General features: G+C 47.2%; 1 protein-coding gene across 3 annotated transcripts in view; it reads right to left on the reverse strand.

Moving 5' to 3' along the window:
• LOC138172106 (scavenger receptor cysteine-rich type 1 protein M130-like) overlaps nt 1-12482 on the reverse strand; it is a 32520-nt gene extending 20038 nt beyond the window's left edge. Inside the window, exons 1-5 of one of the 3 annotated variants that reach the window (XM_069101679.1) lie at nt 12220-12482; nt 10693-10782; nt 8478-8798; nt 5599-5919; nt 4654-4971 (exon numbers count right to left, since the gene is read on the reverse strand). In XM_069101679.1, coding sequence (XP_068957780.1) covers nt 4654-4971; nt 5599-5919; nt 8478-8798; nt 10693-10782; nt 12220-12232 — 1063 coding nt within the window. In that variant the 5' untranslated portion in view covers nt 12233-12482. The remainder of the gene's footprint in view (nt 1-4653; nt 4972-5598; nt 5920-8477; nt 8799-10692; nt 10783-12219) is intronic. The other 2 variants (XM_069101678.1, XM_069101680.1) reach the window with 2 other exon arrangements.
• Between the last annotated feature and the right edge of the window lie 4333 nt (nt 12483-16815).

A 16815-nucleotide genomic window follows, 5' to 3' on the forward strand; every position in this document is an offset into this window, starting at 1 on the left:
CTCATCCAAACAGGTGATCCTACACACTCCTGATGATTCATGCGGGTACAAATCACATTCACTGCCAGAGACATCTAGAAGGTATTGTCACGGATGGTTAGGTGTTGGGAAAGCCACCAGAGATCGCTGGGATCCGGACGGTAAAAAGAACACATGACAGGGAAGGAATGGATTCTCCTGGAGTCATATATCTGTCAAAAGGGCGTTAGCATCAAGGCAAGGGGAAAGAGAAGACCACCTATGTGCCCCCAGGTATGTTCCCCAGAAAGGAGCTACATACAAGTCCTGCTCTGACTTTGCCTTTCCTTCTGTTACCTTCTTACTGGCCTGGCTGCCCAGTCCTGCTCTGTTTCCCAAAGACTGATGCCGTCAGGCCTCCTGCAAATGTAGGTTTCCAACCTTCACCACTTAAGGGATCAAAGGCCATTCTTCCTGCATCTTGGGGCCACATTTTTCCCCTTCCTGTCTTAAAGTAGATGGTCCTAAGGTGAAACCCTGTTGGAAAGGAGAGTGGGCAGTCATAGGAATAGTGAGCTAAGTTTTCAGAGATGTTGATTTGACTGGATCCAAGGAAAATTCTGTTCCCCCTGAGAGTTGTTCTGAGGTGCAGCAGGCTCCTTCAAGAGGTGATAAGTTCTCCCTCGTGGGAGGTCTTCCAGCACAGGTGAAGTGACTGTGTTGTGGGGATTCCTTTATGGAAAGGTGAGACTAGATGGCCACTAAGGTCCCTTCCAGCTCTCACATTCTGTGACTCTGACTTATAGGTCAGGAGCAAGGTGAATAGCTGGAGGAGGCAGTCACCTGGCCTGTTGGAGAATCCAGAACCAAAAGGGAGGAGAAAACCAGCAACAGCACTTCATGGCTGCTGTGGGAGATGGTGTCAAAGAAAGAACAGGGAGGATCCAAGAAGGGAAGGAAACTTTAAAAACTGAAATTCTGGAAACAGACAAAGAGACAAAAAAGAGCCTGCTGTCCCGGGCAGTCCTCAGGGTCTCCATCAACCAGACAGAGCCATCTGTCAGAGACACCTGTGAGAGATGGAAGAAAGATGGGACAAGTGCAGGTATGGGCAAATGGCTTCACTTCTTGTGTCCCCAGTAGCTCCATGATAAGACCAGAGATTACAATGAGGGGCTAATTTGCCTCACTGGAGAGTTTCCACACTGAGGGTCTCATGGATTCAATTACTGAGGCAACTAGTTGGTACGGTAGATAAAGCTCCAGTCTAAGAATCTGGAAGACCTGAGCTCAAATCTGATCTCAAACATCTAGTTGCTAGTTGTGTGACTCTAGGCAAGTCCCTTAACCCTTGCCTCAGTTTCCTCATTTGTAAATAACAACATGACCTACCTCCCAGAATTATTGTGAGGTTCAAATGAGATCAGTTTATACGGCACTTAGGACATTGCCTGACCTGTAGTACACACTTAATAAGCTCTCATTCTCTTCTCCTTATCATCTCTGTCCTAATTATGCTCAAATCTACTTATCTGACCCCAACCTCTGCTGACCTCCAATGTCTCATTTCCAACTGCCTTTCAGACATCTTAAACTGGACATTTCATAGACATCTGAAACCCTACATGTCCAAAAAGAGAACTCCTGATCTTTCCCCCAAACCCTCCTCCCTTCCCCACCACTGTGGAGGGGGTCCCCTCCTCCCAGTCACCTAGGCCATTGGGTATCACCCTCAGTGCTTCATTTTTTCTCATTCCCATAGCCAATCAGTTGTTCCACCTTTGTAACCTCTCTCCGATACAGCCCCTTCTCTCCTTTTCTCACTTCCCCCATTCTGGTGCAGACCCTTATCATCTCACACATGGCCATGCTGTGTGTGTGTGGGGGGGGGGGGGGGGAGGTGCGTCTACCTGCTTCAAGTCTTCTCCAGCTCTAAGCTGTCTTGCATCCAGCTGTCAGATCCACCCCTCTAAAGTACAGGTCTGACTTGTTACCCTTGTACTCATACTCAATAAACTCCTGGCATCTCCCTGGCTTTCAAAGTCCCTCATAACGAAGCCTCCTCCTCCCTTTCAGGTCTTCCTATACCTTACTGCCCAACATGTCCTCTTCAGTCCATGCCCTGGCCTCCTGACTGCTCCCTGAACAAGACTGGCCATCTCTTGCCTCAGGCATTTTCACTGGCTGCCTCCCAGGCCTGGAATATTCTCCCTCCTTGGATTCCCTGGATTCTTTTAAGTCTCCAATAAAATCCAGCCTCCCACAAGAAGGCTTTTCCAACCCTTCTAACTCTAGTAGCCCCCCTCTGTTTGTTTTCCTTAATCCGTCCTGTGTCCAGCTTGTTTGTAAATAATAGTAATTTTTATACCTACTTATTGTGTGCTGGGCACTGAATTAAGTGCTTTATTTGATCCTCAGAACTCTGGACGGGGGTGGCATTATTACCCCATTTCACAGATGAGAAAACTGAGCTAGAACTTAAGTCATTTGCATGTTGTTTGCATGTTGCTCCCCCATTGGATTGTAAGCTACTTGAGAACAGGGACTGTCTTTTAGGGTTAGGGCAGGGTTAGGTACTCCCAGTGCTTAACTCCTTATTAACTTAATAGTTAAGTATCCTAGCACATAGTAGGTGTTTAATATTTATTGACCGACTGGTGAAATTACATTAGGAAAATAAATAACAATGGTGTGTAACCGAGAGTGACCACAAACTGTCAAGAGTGGCATGCCTAGAATTAGAAGAAGCAAGAAATAAATGGGTATGGGACCATGCTGAAGACCAGGGGAGGGTCACTGAGAAGCCATTTCCTCCTTGGGGTGAATGGGCTGAGAACAGCAGATGATAGAGAGAAGGCTCCATCACTGATGGACTGGAAGAGCAGGCACTGGGAATCTGGAGAGAAATCTTCTGGAGGGGGCTCCAGGGAGTCATTGTTGGTATGCTGCCCACCACTTTTATCAATGGTTTTGAGGAAGGCATAGATGGCAAGTGTGTCACTTCTGCTGGTAACACCAAACTGGCAGGGAGAGTTAGTACAACGTTTTACATCCAGTGGGGAAAAACCATCACAGACCTGAAGAGTGACCACTTAGAGGCTGACTTCAATAGACTCACCCTCTCCCAGTCCCCTTCTCTCACACCTTCTAATAGCTTCTGGGAGCTAACCCTCTCACCCATCCCGAACCCTCCCATTTTCATCCTCTGCTCTTTCACCTGGCTCCCTCCCAATTACAAATAGGATCATTTCCCCACCCACCCTCATCCTTACAAAGCTTTCAGTTGATGCCTGGGAGCAGATCCCCTCCACCCTTCTATGTCTCTACCCTTTCACACTCAATTCCCTAGAAAATATCATCTACACTCATCATCTCCTACTCACAACTCAACGTCTTGGAGCCTGGTTTCTGAACCAACCTCTACCAACACTGCTCTCCAAGGTTACCAGAAATTACTTAATACACAAAGCCAGGGCCCTTTCTTAGTATTCATCCTCTCTGACTTCTTTGAAGCTGTTGATCTTCCCCTTATCCTGGGTCCTCTCGTTCCCTTGGATTCTGCCAGACGCTTTTCTGGTTCTCCTCCTGACTAGATGGTCAGAACATCACTTCGTGGTGTCCTTGGCTGCATCTCATCTGTCTCCATTCTCCCTACGATGGGTTGATGCCAAGTACTCTGATCTTGATCCTTTTCCATTTTGTTTCTGCAAACCTCTCTCCCTTGATGATCTCATGTTCTTGCACAGCTCCAATCATCCGTCTCCTCACTAGTGACTCCAAAATCTATCTGACCTTAATCTTGTTTCTGAACTCTGACCAAGTGCCCTCAAATACCTGCTGGACATCTCCACCTGGATGTCCCTAGTGTGCCAAACTCAGCATGAGAATTATTACTACTTTCCCCCATGCTCACCCTGCTACTAGCTTCTCTATTTTCATCGAGGAAACCTTGGTCCTCTCAGTTACCCAAGTTTATCCATAAAATGGATGCCACTCTGACTTCCCTCCTTCCTCCAACCTCCTTAGTTATACCTTCTCTCTACCCACACATTCAGGAGTTTAGGTCAAGCCTTGACCACCTTTCACATAGAAGAATCTCCTGCCTAACCCTAACCTTTCCCCACAACTGCCAACAAGATTTCCCTAAGGCCAGACCATGTCTAGGGAAATAGAAGCATAAAGTGGTAGTTCTGTGGGGCCAGAGTATGATGTGGAGATGCAGATAAAAAGTGGTTGGTCAATGGGAATAGATAACTCAGCGGTCAAATGACCCTCTTTAGGTCTCCTATCTTCAACCTCGGAAAGAGCTCTAGGCAGGAACTTGGCTCTGGGGAGAGAAGCCAAGAGACAAATCACAGATGGAAAGAAGATAAGAATGCTAGCACATAGATGCACTATGTAGGGTTTGCAAAGCACTTAACCTTATTATCTCACCTGATATTATTATATTATCTCACCCGATCATTATCACAACTCTGGGAGGGAGGTGCTATCATTATTCCCCATTCTACAGATGGGGAAACTGAGACTGACACAAGTTGCATGACTTGCCTGGTGTCACACAGCTAGTAAATCTCGGAGGCTGAATTTGAACTCAAGTCTTCCAGTTAGCTGCCTCTGGATAGAAGGTGACAGAAGGTTCTTGATGGAAGGACCCTAAAAGCCCCTCCTCCCTCCACCACCCAGTTGTCTTACCAGAACAGATGACTTTGGCATGGTTCTGGGACCTACAGCCATAGCTGGACCATCCATTGTATTCACAGTCCCAGAGGGTCGATTCATTCCCATGGCAGTGAACGTCGTTGAACCAAACCTGCTCCACCTCCTCGCCATCAAACCAGCTCACTGCGTTGTGGGGAGAGGGGCATCCAAGCTGCCTGCACACCACGCCGGCGACCTCCTTGTTCCAGTTGGTGTCACAAACTCTCCCCCACTCTCCATGCACTCTCACTTCCACCAACCCAGAACAATTTTTTGTTCCGCCCACCAGCCTCAGGTCCATATCTGCTCCTTCTGCAAGACAGCCATGGAGAGAGTGGTGTCAGTGATGGGGAAAGCTGGGAAGAAGGAGGGGACTTCACAGTAATTCCTGCAGTGGGGCAAAGGTGAGGACAGAGGGGGCACAGAAAGTAGGGAATCCTGGCACAAAGCCTCATGGGGCCAGAGGAGTGCATGTTTCCCCTACTGACATGGACTAAATCTTAGGGCCAGAAAGTACTGTCCTGAATACAAATATTCTGGCGGCCCCCCTGGGTCAGTCCCTTTGGCCCCAGAAATGTTCTCTGTGAGCCTGAGGCTCTGAAAGGCACAGGGCAGGTCTGAACACTGTAAAGGATGTTTGGAGAAGCTCCTGCTGTCCACTATGGAACCCTGAGGGCCTAACCTAACCAATACTTTGGGAACCCCAGAAAACATCCCTTGATTGTTTCTCAATACCACCATTGTAGCCCCAGAGGCTAGTTCAGTGCCAATTCATGCAATTTGATGATTAATAATCAATTATGTGAAGCAGCCTCCTCACCTAGGGAGTTGTCCTGAGTCTAGGCCAGGTCAGAAGCTGGCTGGCTTTCAGGCCCTGGCCCTGCTCCACATAGCCCCATGCCCAGCCCTCTTCAGTGGGGGTGTCCCCACGGGCCTTACCTGAGCAGACTAGTGCCACATCCTCATGATGGTTACAGTTGTGCTGACCCCATCCTCGATGGCGGCAGTCCCAGAGAGATGATTCATTCCCATGGCAGCCAACATCATCCATCCAGATGGGGCCAGTGCCAGTGCCGGGACCCACCGGCCTCTGAACATGGTAAGCTGTTCCACAGCCCAGCTGCCGGCACACAACCTCGGAGTCCTCCTTGCCCCAGGCATCATCACATACAGTCCCCCACTCACCCTGGAACTTTACTTCTAAGCGTCCTGTGCAGTGGTTTGGGCCACCAGCTAGCCTCACTTCCAGGTCTGCTTCTTCTAAATAGGGACAAAGCTTCCATCACCAGAGAATCTGTGTGAGGCAGATCCACACACAATGCACACTCACACACACACATACACATATTCAGTCACACACATTTATACACATACACAGACGCACACACACGGAACCTGTCCTGCTTGCTAGGTGGGGAGTCCTTAATTCTCTGGTAGCTTTCCACGAGAAGTAAACTGAGAGTTTAGGATGGAAGTCAGGAGCTGGGACACCCCAAAAGTATCTCCCTTTCCCTTTCTTTCCCCTCTCCCCCTCGTCACACTTCTTCTTCCTCCTGAGACCCTGACCTTTCTGCCCTGCCCTTCCTGGGGATCCCACACCCTGATTCCATGTTTTAATCCCACTGACACCCTCTAGAACCTTGTTTCAGATTGGATCCTTCCAGCGTCTGAGCTCATTGGGTCTTCTCACCTTTGACTTGAGGGGCACCATCACAGAGACACCTAAGCTCCCTCTCAAGCTCCTGCATACACACATGGACCCAAGAGTTCTGCTGAGACCTTGAGGTCTCTAGAACAAGCTCTTGGCCACAGCCCTGCTCTGCCATCATGCCCACAGAGGAGGAGCGGGGAGGGGGCATGTGCCCACATAGTATCTTGCAGGTGCCAGACTCTGGGATAAAGGCTTTTTACAAACATCCTCTCCTTTGATCCAAGAGGCATGCCCCTGCCCTTCCCTGGCCACTCACACTAGGGAGGAGGTAGGCAAGTTCCAAGGGGACACAGGAGATGGGAATAGATGGGCTGTCCCCAGGGGAGGTGCTAGTCCTGGCCACAGCCTCCTCAGCAAAAGCCTGGAGTCAATCCAGCTTCTCTCTACCTGTATTGTGGCTGATGGATTCCTGCCTCATAGAATCCCCTGCCCCTTCTCACCCCACTCCTTGGGCTATTCCACCCTCCCTGTCTCCCACACCATTTCAAACCTGCCACAACTGACAAGTTCCATTTCAGATCCCATCTCTTCCTACCCAGTCCCTTCATTTTACCATATGCACAGATGCCCGTCTGTCCCCTGGCCCTCTCACCACGATGGCTGCTCCATCATTTATTCCCAGCTCCAGGAAAGGAAGTAGGTGGGCTCCTGGCTGCCCCAAGTCATATTCCAATGTCCCTCAGTCACAATTCCTCATCTCTTCCCCTCTTCCTCAGTCACATTCCTGTACCAGCACCACCCCTGCCATATCCTGTACCCCCTCTCCAATTCCCATGACTTCGCTCTTCCATCTGCCTCAGTCATGTACAAGGACAATCAGGCACACCTCAGATCTCCCTCTTTGGCTCTCCCCTCCCACTCCAGACCACCCTCCCCTCAGTCTCCTATACAGCTACAGCTGGCAGATTGTCAGCTGGGCCCAGGATTGCTCAGGCGGAGGTCAGGCTGGACCATATCAATGAAACCAAACTTCTCCAAGACATGGAAAACTTCCCCTCCACCCCTGCTCTTCAGTTTCAGAAGCAGCATCATTCCAGGTGACCCAAAGGGAAATGAGAGTATATCCTCCAGCATCCCTAGTGATGTCAGGGATAGAGGGGCTCACCAGACATGTGCATAGCTGGAAGGGGATGCAAGTGACAAAGCCACAGAGAGCCCAAGAATCTCAAAGTGGCCTCAGTGCCCCCAGGGTGCTGGGCAGACTGTTTGCCCATGCCCATGGGCACCAGAAGATAAGGTGGGGATGAGGGGAAATCTGCTCCAGAGAACAGAATGCCCACATCTGGGAAATTATGTGAGTCTGCCAACATCTTATCACACTATGAGACCATAAACTCCTTCGGGACAGTGGGTTCTCAGCTAACCTTCCATGCCAGTCTATGGCTTCATCTATGGAACTCCCACTATAGAAAGGGCCTCAGCTGAGGAGGATTCGCAGCTGTGGAGGCCTCAGCAGCTTATTGAGCCACCTGGGCCACAAGTCATTGTTTGTATCTGGGGGAGAACTGAGGATGGAGGCCAACATCACATTATTGGTGCTGACGTGGATCTGCCCGCATGCCTCTCCTGATGCTTCACTTTTCCTTTGGGTCCCTAAGAAAGTTCCTTTGAGAACACCCAACTTTGACTTGGCTGAACTGTGATGAAAGGAGGTTAATCCAGCCAGCTGGGCCAAGAGTAGAGGTGGTTCCCACCTGCCAAGGTCAGCCAGAGGGCCTGAGGTTTTTAGGTGGGAGCCTGGGAGAAGAAGAATCAGGGTGCAGCTCTCAGGGCTTTTCCCTTCCCACAGAGAATGGTCTTCCCTTGACTCGGACTCTGACTCAAGAAAGTAAATTAAGAGGGATGATGGGAAAGTTGGCAGCTGTCCAGAGAAGGAAGGGATCCCTCATGAGGCCAAATCTGGGGCAGCCCAAAGGCAGTCCCCCCAGTTCAGGCTTGTAGAGGGGGCAGAGGTGTCTCAGACATGCTCAGATGTGGGCACCTTGGTACTCCTGGTTTTTCCCAGGTCAGTTCTGGGAGCTGAGCCTCTGGGTGCAAGTATTTATGCCCAGGAATTTGACTTGTCCTTTTCTTTCTGGGGATTTGGGAAGAGGTAGATGAGTCTTACCTGAGCAGTTCACTCGAGCCTCCTGCCTGGGTGAGCAGGGCTGTTGAGCCCATTGGCTGTGTCTGCAGTCCCCAAGAGCTGACTCATTCCCGTGGCAGGAAACATTGCCCAACCATGAGTGGCCGGATAGATCACTAATATTAGACCAGCTTGAGCTGCTGACAGCAGAGGGACATCCCAGCTGCCTACAGACCACAGAAACCTCATTTCTGCTCCAGCTGCTGCTGCACAGCGTGCCCCACTGGCCCTGGAGTTGCAGTTGCACTAAGCCCTCACAGGAGCTGCTCCCATTGACCAGCCTCAACTCTGGCTCCGAATTCCCTGGGAAGGAGACACAGACCTTAGTCACGTGAGAGGCCAAGGGGTGTGGGGTCCAGATTTGGCTGTATGAAGGCTTAGGATGTGCCTAGAGCACCTGAGGAGGAGTCGGCTATGAGGAAGACACTAGGGAACCTGTTGTGGGACATTCCGGTTCCGCCTGTCACGTGGGTGACTGGACCCCACCAGGGCTTTTTGCTTCACCCATGTTAGAGGCTACAGGACTGCAGCAATCAGCCCATGTAGTCAGGGGAGCCTTGGAGTCACACACACACACACACACACACACACACACACACACACACACACACACACCCCTCCTCCCAGATCACGGGACTCTGAGTTTTGTTCTTCTTGGGCCCTGGGCAGGGAGGAGACTTTCAGATGTGGCCTGGGAGAGCAGGGTCCAGGCTGGATGTTGCAGCTGCCCCAGTAGCCCCATCCTGAGGAGTGTGGCTGTCATGATCACCTCATGGACAGTGGGCTCTTGGATAGCCAGCAAAAACTCTGAGGGACTATGCTCTGTAGGAACTGAGCTGTGCGCTCCCAGACTGAAGGGGGGGGGGCTGGTGTGGGGAGGAGGGCATTGGAGAGCATTTCATCCCTGAATATTGGAATAAGTAGTTGAATGTTTTTTCTTGCTATATCTGTGAAGTAAATGTCCCTCTTAAAAGCTTTTCCAACGCTGAGAGACTCAATGAAATTGGAATGCTGATCACTACACCCTCCAAATGTAGGGACACAACTGGTGTGGGCCTGAGCTAGGGCAGAGAGGAGAGGACCCCCCCACCCAGTCCCTCCAGAGCATGTCCTAGAGAATCCTTGGGGTCATAACAGACCTGGCCCTGAGGGAATGGGGCCAGGGTCAAGTCACTTCATATGGAGATTCTCTGGGGTCCCTCAGGTTTACCCCATTCCCTTCGCTCATTCAGAAACAGTTGTCTGAATTCTACCAGCCATCTCAGGCTCCAGGTCCAGGCTACACAGAAACTGGGGAGAGCCCCAATATGATGCTCCCACTCAGATTTTCTTCCCTGACCCCCACTTTTCTTTGTCAACCATTTCCCCACATTTCTAACCTTTTACTCTTTAAACCAGGGGTCCTAGAGTGAAACATTTAGAAATGGAAAGAATGCCAAATGTTTTTAAGTCCAGTCTCCTCATTTAATAGATAAAAGAAATTGAAGCACAAAGCCTTATCTGATGGTGCAGACTGGAAGCCACTGACCCATCTCCATCCCCACGGCTGGCCTGGACTGCCCACAGACACATTAGAAAAAATGCCTCCTTCACAAGCTCTCTTGGGATAGAGTTGGAGGCTGGGGGAGGGGGCCCACTGAAGCATCTACTCATAGACCCTCAGAAGCCTGCTTGGCCTCAATATACTACAACAGCATCCTTGATGACCCTTTGCCTGGTGGGTTTCCAAGGCAGTCACTGACCTTGGCTATTTTGTAACCAACCATCCTCTCTCTGCACCCTTTCCTCCTCTTCCTTCCTAGGGAATTTTTTCTGGATTTTTGAAAGCTGTCTCAATCCCTTTCTTCCTTTGCCAGAGGGCTATAAATTTTAGGGTTGGAAGGAGCATCAGGTCTTTTCAGTTCCTGGTGGCATGACTTCTGGGGAGGGTTCATGGACAGAGAAGAGTCAAGGACCAAGTGGACCCAAGACCTGACTTGCTATTTCCACCAACCAGCTGCCCTGTGATGGTAGGAAAGGCACATGGAGCTGACAGTCTACCTCAAAGGCCAAAGGTGGAAAAAAGTGCCCCAGAAGCTGTCCACTGCTAGACCATGGCCAGCCCCACTGTTCTGCACTGGAGGATGCTATAGGCTCCCTGTGGCTTCTTCATAGCTCCAGGCTAGGAAAATGGGGAACAGAGGGACCCAGAACCTACCAATACAGCTGCTGAGGAAGCAAGTACTGGCCAACAGGAGGCAGAGGCCACAAGACCAGAGAGGCAGATGGTGCCAGCATCTTCCAAGTTCTGTAGAGATGAGAAAACTCCAAGGTAGAATCAGAGTGACCTCAGGTCTTGGCATGGGGAGGGTGTCAGATCTAGGGAGACCTTCCTCCTTCTCCAAAATGGAGTGACCCTGAGACACAGACCTAGACTGAGGAAAGTTCAGACCCAAGCTCAGCTAAGCTCTGAGGGCACCATGATGATGCCAGGCCCCTGGCCAGGTTCTGGAGGAGGAAGGAGGGAGGGAAGGACTTTTAGGAATGAGACGGAAGGTAGGGGCTACAAATGGCCTATTATAACTATCTGCCCTTAAATGCATTTATTGCTTCTACTAGACCTAAGATGATGGTCATTGCTTCCTTATTGGCCAACTTGGGGTGTTTAAATGGGGGTGCTGCCCCCATTTGATCCACCACTTCTTCCCTCTCTTTTACCCATAGCCCCAGTCCAACTATTCCACCACTTTCTCTCCAAATGACTTCTCTCTCCCTTCTGTCCATCTTCTCCCTACTGACCACTGAACCATGAGCTCCTTCATTTCTAGGTCCACTCAACTATCCCTCTCTTACCACAGTCCATTTGTGCCCTTTAAGCACCTATCCATGGCAAATATCATTGTTAAGATTCATGGGAGTCCCTAGCGCGCACGTACACACACACACACACACACACACACACACACACATATCAGAAGCTCTAAGATGATGATGACGGTCAGAGCCTTTCACTCTCCCAGTCATTGACTCCCTCCACCCTCCCTCCTTTAAGCCTTGGACCCCATAAATTTGCTCCAGTCTGTCATACAATGTGGGTGCCCACTAAAGAGGGACTTCATCCCTCCTGGGCCGTCTGCTGCTGGTGAGAAATCACCCACACTTTTCCCTCCTTTCTGCTTTTCTTCTTCCTTTGTCCTTTTCCTCCTTCTTTCTTTCCTACTCCATGCCCCATGTGGCCTTGCCACCCCCTCTGGACCTTGTCCAGGAGTTTACCAGATTATTAAATTTTCACTGGAAACACTGACACATCAACTCTTGATTTTTTGGTACATTGATTGCCTTGACTTAAGAAAGTGAAAATGTTAGTAATTTGGATTCAACTTTAAAATGTTTCCTGTGATCTTGGAAAGCCAGTTGTTAAACATTGAGTAGTGTGCACAAGTACATGCATACACACACACAGAGACACACACACAGATACACACAGAGACACACACGCAGACACACACACACACACAGACACACACTTTATCCCTCAAGGCCAGTTTTGCTCCTGTTTTTATCATAGGTCCATTAATTCCCTGAAACTTTACTATGCCTCCAGCTCTGTTCTGAGCTACCAATACTTTCCCCATGCCTTGCATGTTTCAGATCCTCTTCTTAACCCCCATTTTAATGTTCTTGGACATTATCAGAATTTTCTGAGGCTCTCCCAGAAGACACCAATGGAGAGCAATGCCTTTACCTGCATGTTGCATTGTGTGTCTGGCCGTGCCTGTCTCTGTCTGGTGATGTCCACAGGCTCCCAAAGAAGGGTCACAGCTGAGCTCTGAGAGTTCCCTCTGCACAACAACAATGTCACCTCAAAAGGAGAAGTTACCCTAAGAGCTGATGCTCCTTTTTATCCACTCCTTCTCCTGATAGTGGAACAAGGAATGACAAGAGGAAATTGAGAAACTTGACCCAGAGGTTTTTTTAAGAATTATGGAATGTTAAGCTAACACACTGGTTTCTGATGAATTTTCATATTTCTATTTCTTCATTTTATGTCCACACTGCCACGCCTCAGAGGCGGGATCTATAATAGGTTTTCTCCAAAAAGGAGGGAGGGACCTAAAGGAAGCCAGGTTCAACCTTGACTGAATAAATAACCCCTCTCCTCTCAATGAACAGTGAGGGAGGCCATGCTGGTAGGAAAATGCTGTTTTCAGAACCCTCCTTCACAAGGACAACAGAAAAGGCTTGAAGGGACCTGGCATCCAGGAGAACTAGGTACAGGCTCCCAGAAGCACTAGCTGGATCATTCAGAGACATGGAAACAGTTATGAAAGACAGGAGAAACACATCCAGAATGGGCAAAGGCAAAAGTGCCTATTTCCAAAAGGTGGGGAGAAAGGAGCCAGCTAACTATGGGCCAGTGGTCTGGAATTCCAGGGAGAATTCTAGGGCATTCATTAAGAAGGTGGCTGATGTTCAAAGAAAAGTAAGTGGATGATTACAGAGCCAGAGGAAACTGGTCAAAGTCGTCTGGTCAGAGCATAATAACCAGAGATCACATCTCTATAGCATGCTCAGGTTGGCAAAGTTCTTTACAAAGATTCTCTCATTTGAGTTTCAGAATAACCCTTCAGGGTAGCTGCTGTTGTTAGCCCCTTTTTACAATGGAGAAAACTAGGCAAACAGAGCATCCACACAGCGAGTAAGTGTCTGGTGCCAGATTTGAACTCAGGTCTTCCTGACTCCAGACCTAGTGCTCTGTGAACTGTGGCACCACTGAGCAACCTCTGTCCTTATTTATTTTATTCTAACAGGGTTACTAAGCTAGTAGAGGAAGATATTATTATAAATCTAATTCATGATGATAACAGCTAATGTCTCTACCACACCTACTCTGTGTGGAGCACTTGACAGATCGGATCTCATTTGATGCTCACAACAAACCTGGGAGATGGGGACTATTTTATCTGAGTCTGGATTTGAGCTTGGTCTTCCTGACTCCAGACCCAGACATTGTGCCATGATTTAGTTTGCGAGGTTTTGATGAAGTATCTCACACTCTTCTTGTGGAGCTGTGAGATCGATGCTACAAATGAGCTCTGGGCTGGTTGAGGGGCCAGAGGCATGAAGTCCTTAATGGACCAATATCTCCAGTGGAGAAGAGGCCCAGGGCATCCCAGTTAGAATGGCACAAAGCTGAGGGAGAGAGCATCTGTACAGTGGCTGATAGGACTGGATCCAAGGAGATTCTGAGAGGCTGAAGCATTGACCTGAAAGGAATGAGGCTCTGTACAATACAGACAGATACAAAGTATCTGGAGAAGTTAAGATCCAGGAGTCATGGTTGGGATGCTTAGGCTGGGGTGGGTGAGCGAATTACAGGGAATTAGCCATGAGCTCCAAAGACTCAAGGAATTTAGCAAAGTGATGTGGCAGCCTTAAGAGGAACCCAGCTTCCAGGAACAGGGAGGGAAATTCAGGGGAGCATGTGAGAATGTTTAACTACTGGCTCCCCAAAATTCAGTAGACAACCCTGAGTTTAACCTGCATTGTGTTGCCTACATTATTTTCTTAAGTCTAGACAATCAATAAAGCAATAAATTAAGTCCTCATGCAGGATTTCCGATTTCTTCAGTGTAAAAAAAAAAAATCTTTTGGCTTTTAATCTCTCCCTGTGCCTCCCTTACAAAGTCCAACTCTTCATGCACACTACAGCCTTCTATTCCCTGACCCTGCAGTTTTCTCCCAGGCTACCTGTTCTGTGCTAAGCACTCTCTTTTCTTTGCCCTATCTCAACCCCTTAGAAGACCAATTCAACTCTACCCTGTCTTCCTCTCTGCAATCCCCATTCCCCCTTCTCATATCAGTGGATTACACCCAATGAAGCCTTTTCCTTGGATCCCTCCCACCATCCACTGCCTTCCCATCTACCCACAAGATCCAGAACAAAGGTGCAGAAAATCAGTTGAGGAACTTGGCCCAAGAACTGCCCCTTCCCCAGCCTAACCCTAACCCAGCCTAGAGAATGATGTGGATGAAATAAGGGAGCAAGGAAAGTTCCAAATACCATGAGTAAATACCTTGGATTAAGAGGTGCCCAGACCAAACCCTAATGAAGATGGAGATGCCACAGCAAGTGCAAATAAAGCCTCAGACAAAGCAAACTCCAAAAGGGTTGTTCTACAGTTCTACAAAAGCATCTGGAAGAGACAGAAGAAGAGGTACAAAGAGCCACTGGGGAACCCTCACTAAAAAACTGAATTGTTGAAAACTGTAATAGGATAAACAGAAGGCAAAAACTCAAAGAACTGTTTTAAAGTCAAAATATTGGAGGGGAGAATAGAAGAAAATCTAAGGAATATTATATTAAAAAACTGACCTAGAACACATATCAAGCAAAGAGAAGAATTATTCGACAATCTGAAAAGGCAGCCAAAAAAAGTGTAGAAGGGGCAGCTACATGGTGCAGTGCATAGAATGCTGAGTCCAGAGTCAGAAAGGATCATCTTCCCAAGTCCAAATCTGGCTTCAGACACTTACTAGCTGTGTAGCCCTGGGCAAGTCACTTAACCCTGTCTGCCTCACTTTCTTCATCTATAAAATGAGCTGAAGAAGGAAATGGCAAACCACTTCAGTATCTTTCCCAAGAAAACCCCAAATAGGGTCCTGAAGAATCAGAATAACTGAAAACAACTGAAAAAAAACAAAAAGAAAGAGTTCAAGTCCAAAGAAGCAAGAATCACACAAGACTTGGCAACTGACACAATAGAAAAAGATAAATATTTAAAGCAAAGGATAACCTATCTGCCGAAACTAACCATAATCCTGCAGGAAAGAAAATTAATCTTGGGGGATGTGGAGGATTTTCCAGTTTTCTTGATGATGAGGCCAAAACTGAGTAGGTGTTTTGAAATATACATGTACCAAGAATAGTATAGAAATGTACACCTTTACTTGATTGGAAGTAACTATGTGGGGATGGAGGGTTTATGTTAATGGGAAGTAAGAAACAGATGTCTTCTCAGAATCCTAATATATTTAAGGGATTTAAAAAATGATAAAAATGCCATTTTTAGTGGTTTTGTTTTGTGGATGGTTTTGTTCTGTTTTGATGGTCTAAGAAAAGATAAAAATGGGAAGGACAAGGGGAATATACTGGCAAAGAGAGAAGGGGGAAGTGGAGTGAAATCATCACATAATAGAAATGCAGTATGTTAATAGTATATAATCATGGAAGAAGGGATGAGGAAGAAAATGGGCATCTCATGAATTTCACTTTCACCTGAACAAAATTAAATTAAATTGAATTTAAATTAAACAAAATTAAAGACAGTGAGAGATAGAGACAGTGATGAGGGGGGGGGGGGTGGAGGTCCTAAGAGTGAGGGCCAGATAGGTAAGGATTATAAATCATAAGAAAAATAAACCCAAATATTTAAAGAGTAAAAATTTGAGATCAAGGGTGAGACAATGGGAAGAAAAGAGCTGCGCCAGAGAGGAAATGGGTCTATTCATTTATGGAGAACAAGTGTTAAGTAGTTCACCCATAAAACAAAAGACCAGAGCAGAATGGATTAGAAAAGAGAATCAGATAATGTACTTTATAAGAAACACACTTGAAACAAAATGATTCACAGAAAGGCAACATGGAAAAAAAAATTTTTATTTCAGTCAAATTTTAAAAGTAAAGGTAGCAATCAAGCTTTCAGACAGGTCTACAGTAAATATAGACATGATTAAAAAGAAGTAAGCAGGGAAATTACCTTACACATAAAGGCACCATAGATAATGAGTCAATATCAAGACTTAATATATGTGTAGTGTGTCCCAAAAGTTTTAGTAGAGTGTTAAATTATTAAGGTTTAACACTGAACTAAGACTTTTGGGTGCATCCTATATATATACCAAATAGCACAGCACCTAAATACTTGAAGGAAAAGTTCATTGAGTAAGAAGAACAAATAAAAAGTAAAGTTATAATAGTGGGGGGGGGAGGGGGCTTCATTACTGCTTTCAGAACATGAAAAGGACTTTCGTAAACTTAGAGATTATCATCCCTGGTAAATAGTGAATGATAGTAGAAATGCACTCACATATTTCTCAGGTATGAACACCTTTACAAAAACTGACCATATATTGGGGAATAAAGACATGGCCAAAAATGTAGAAAAGCAGAAACACTATACACAGAATTTACAGACCACAATACAATAAATCATATTCGATAAAAGGCTCTTAAAGAAATTAAAAAGTAATTGGAGATTGAGTAACATAATTTGCAAGAACTAGTGAGTCAAAAAAACCAAGTTGTAGAAATAATATAAAGTTTCGTTAAAAAAAATAA

The sequence above is a fragment of the Petaurus breviceps genome, unplaced genomic scaffold, assembly GCF_028583685.1.
Source record: "Petaurus breviceps papuanus isolate PSGF00001 unplaced genomic scaffold, PetGlider_PUasm1.0 490, whole genome shotgun sequence".
NCBI lineage: Eukaryota > Metazoa > Chordata > Mammalia > Diprotodontia > Petauridae > Petaurus > Petaurus breviceps.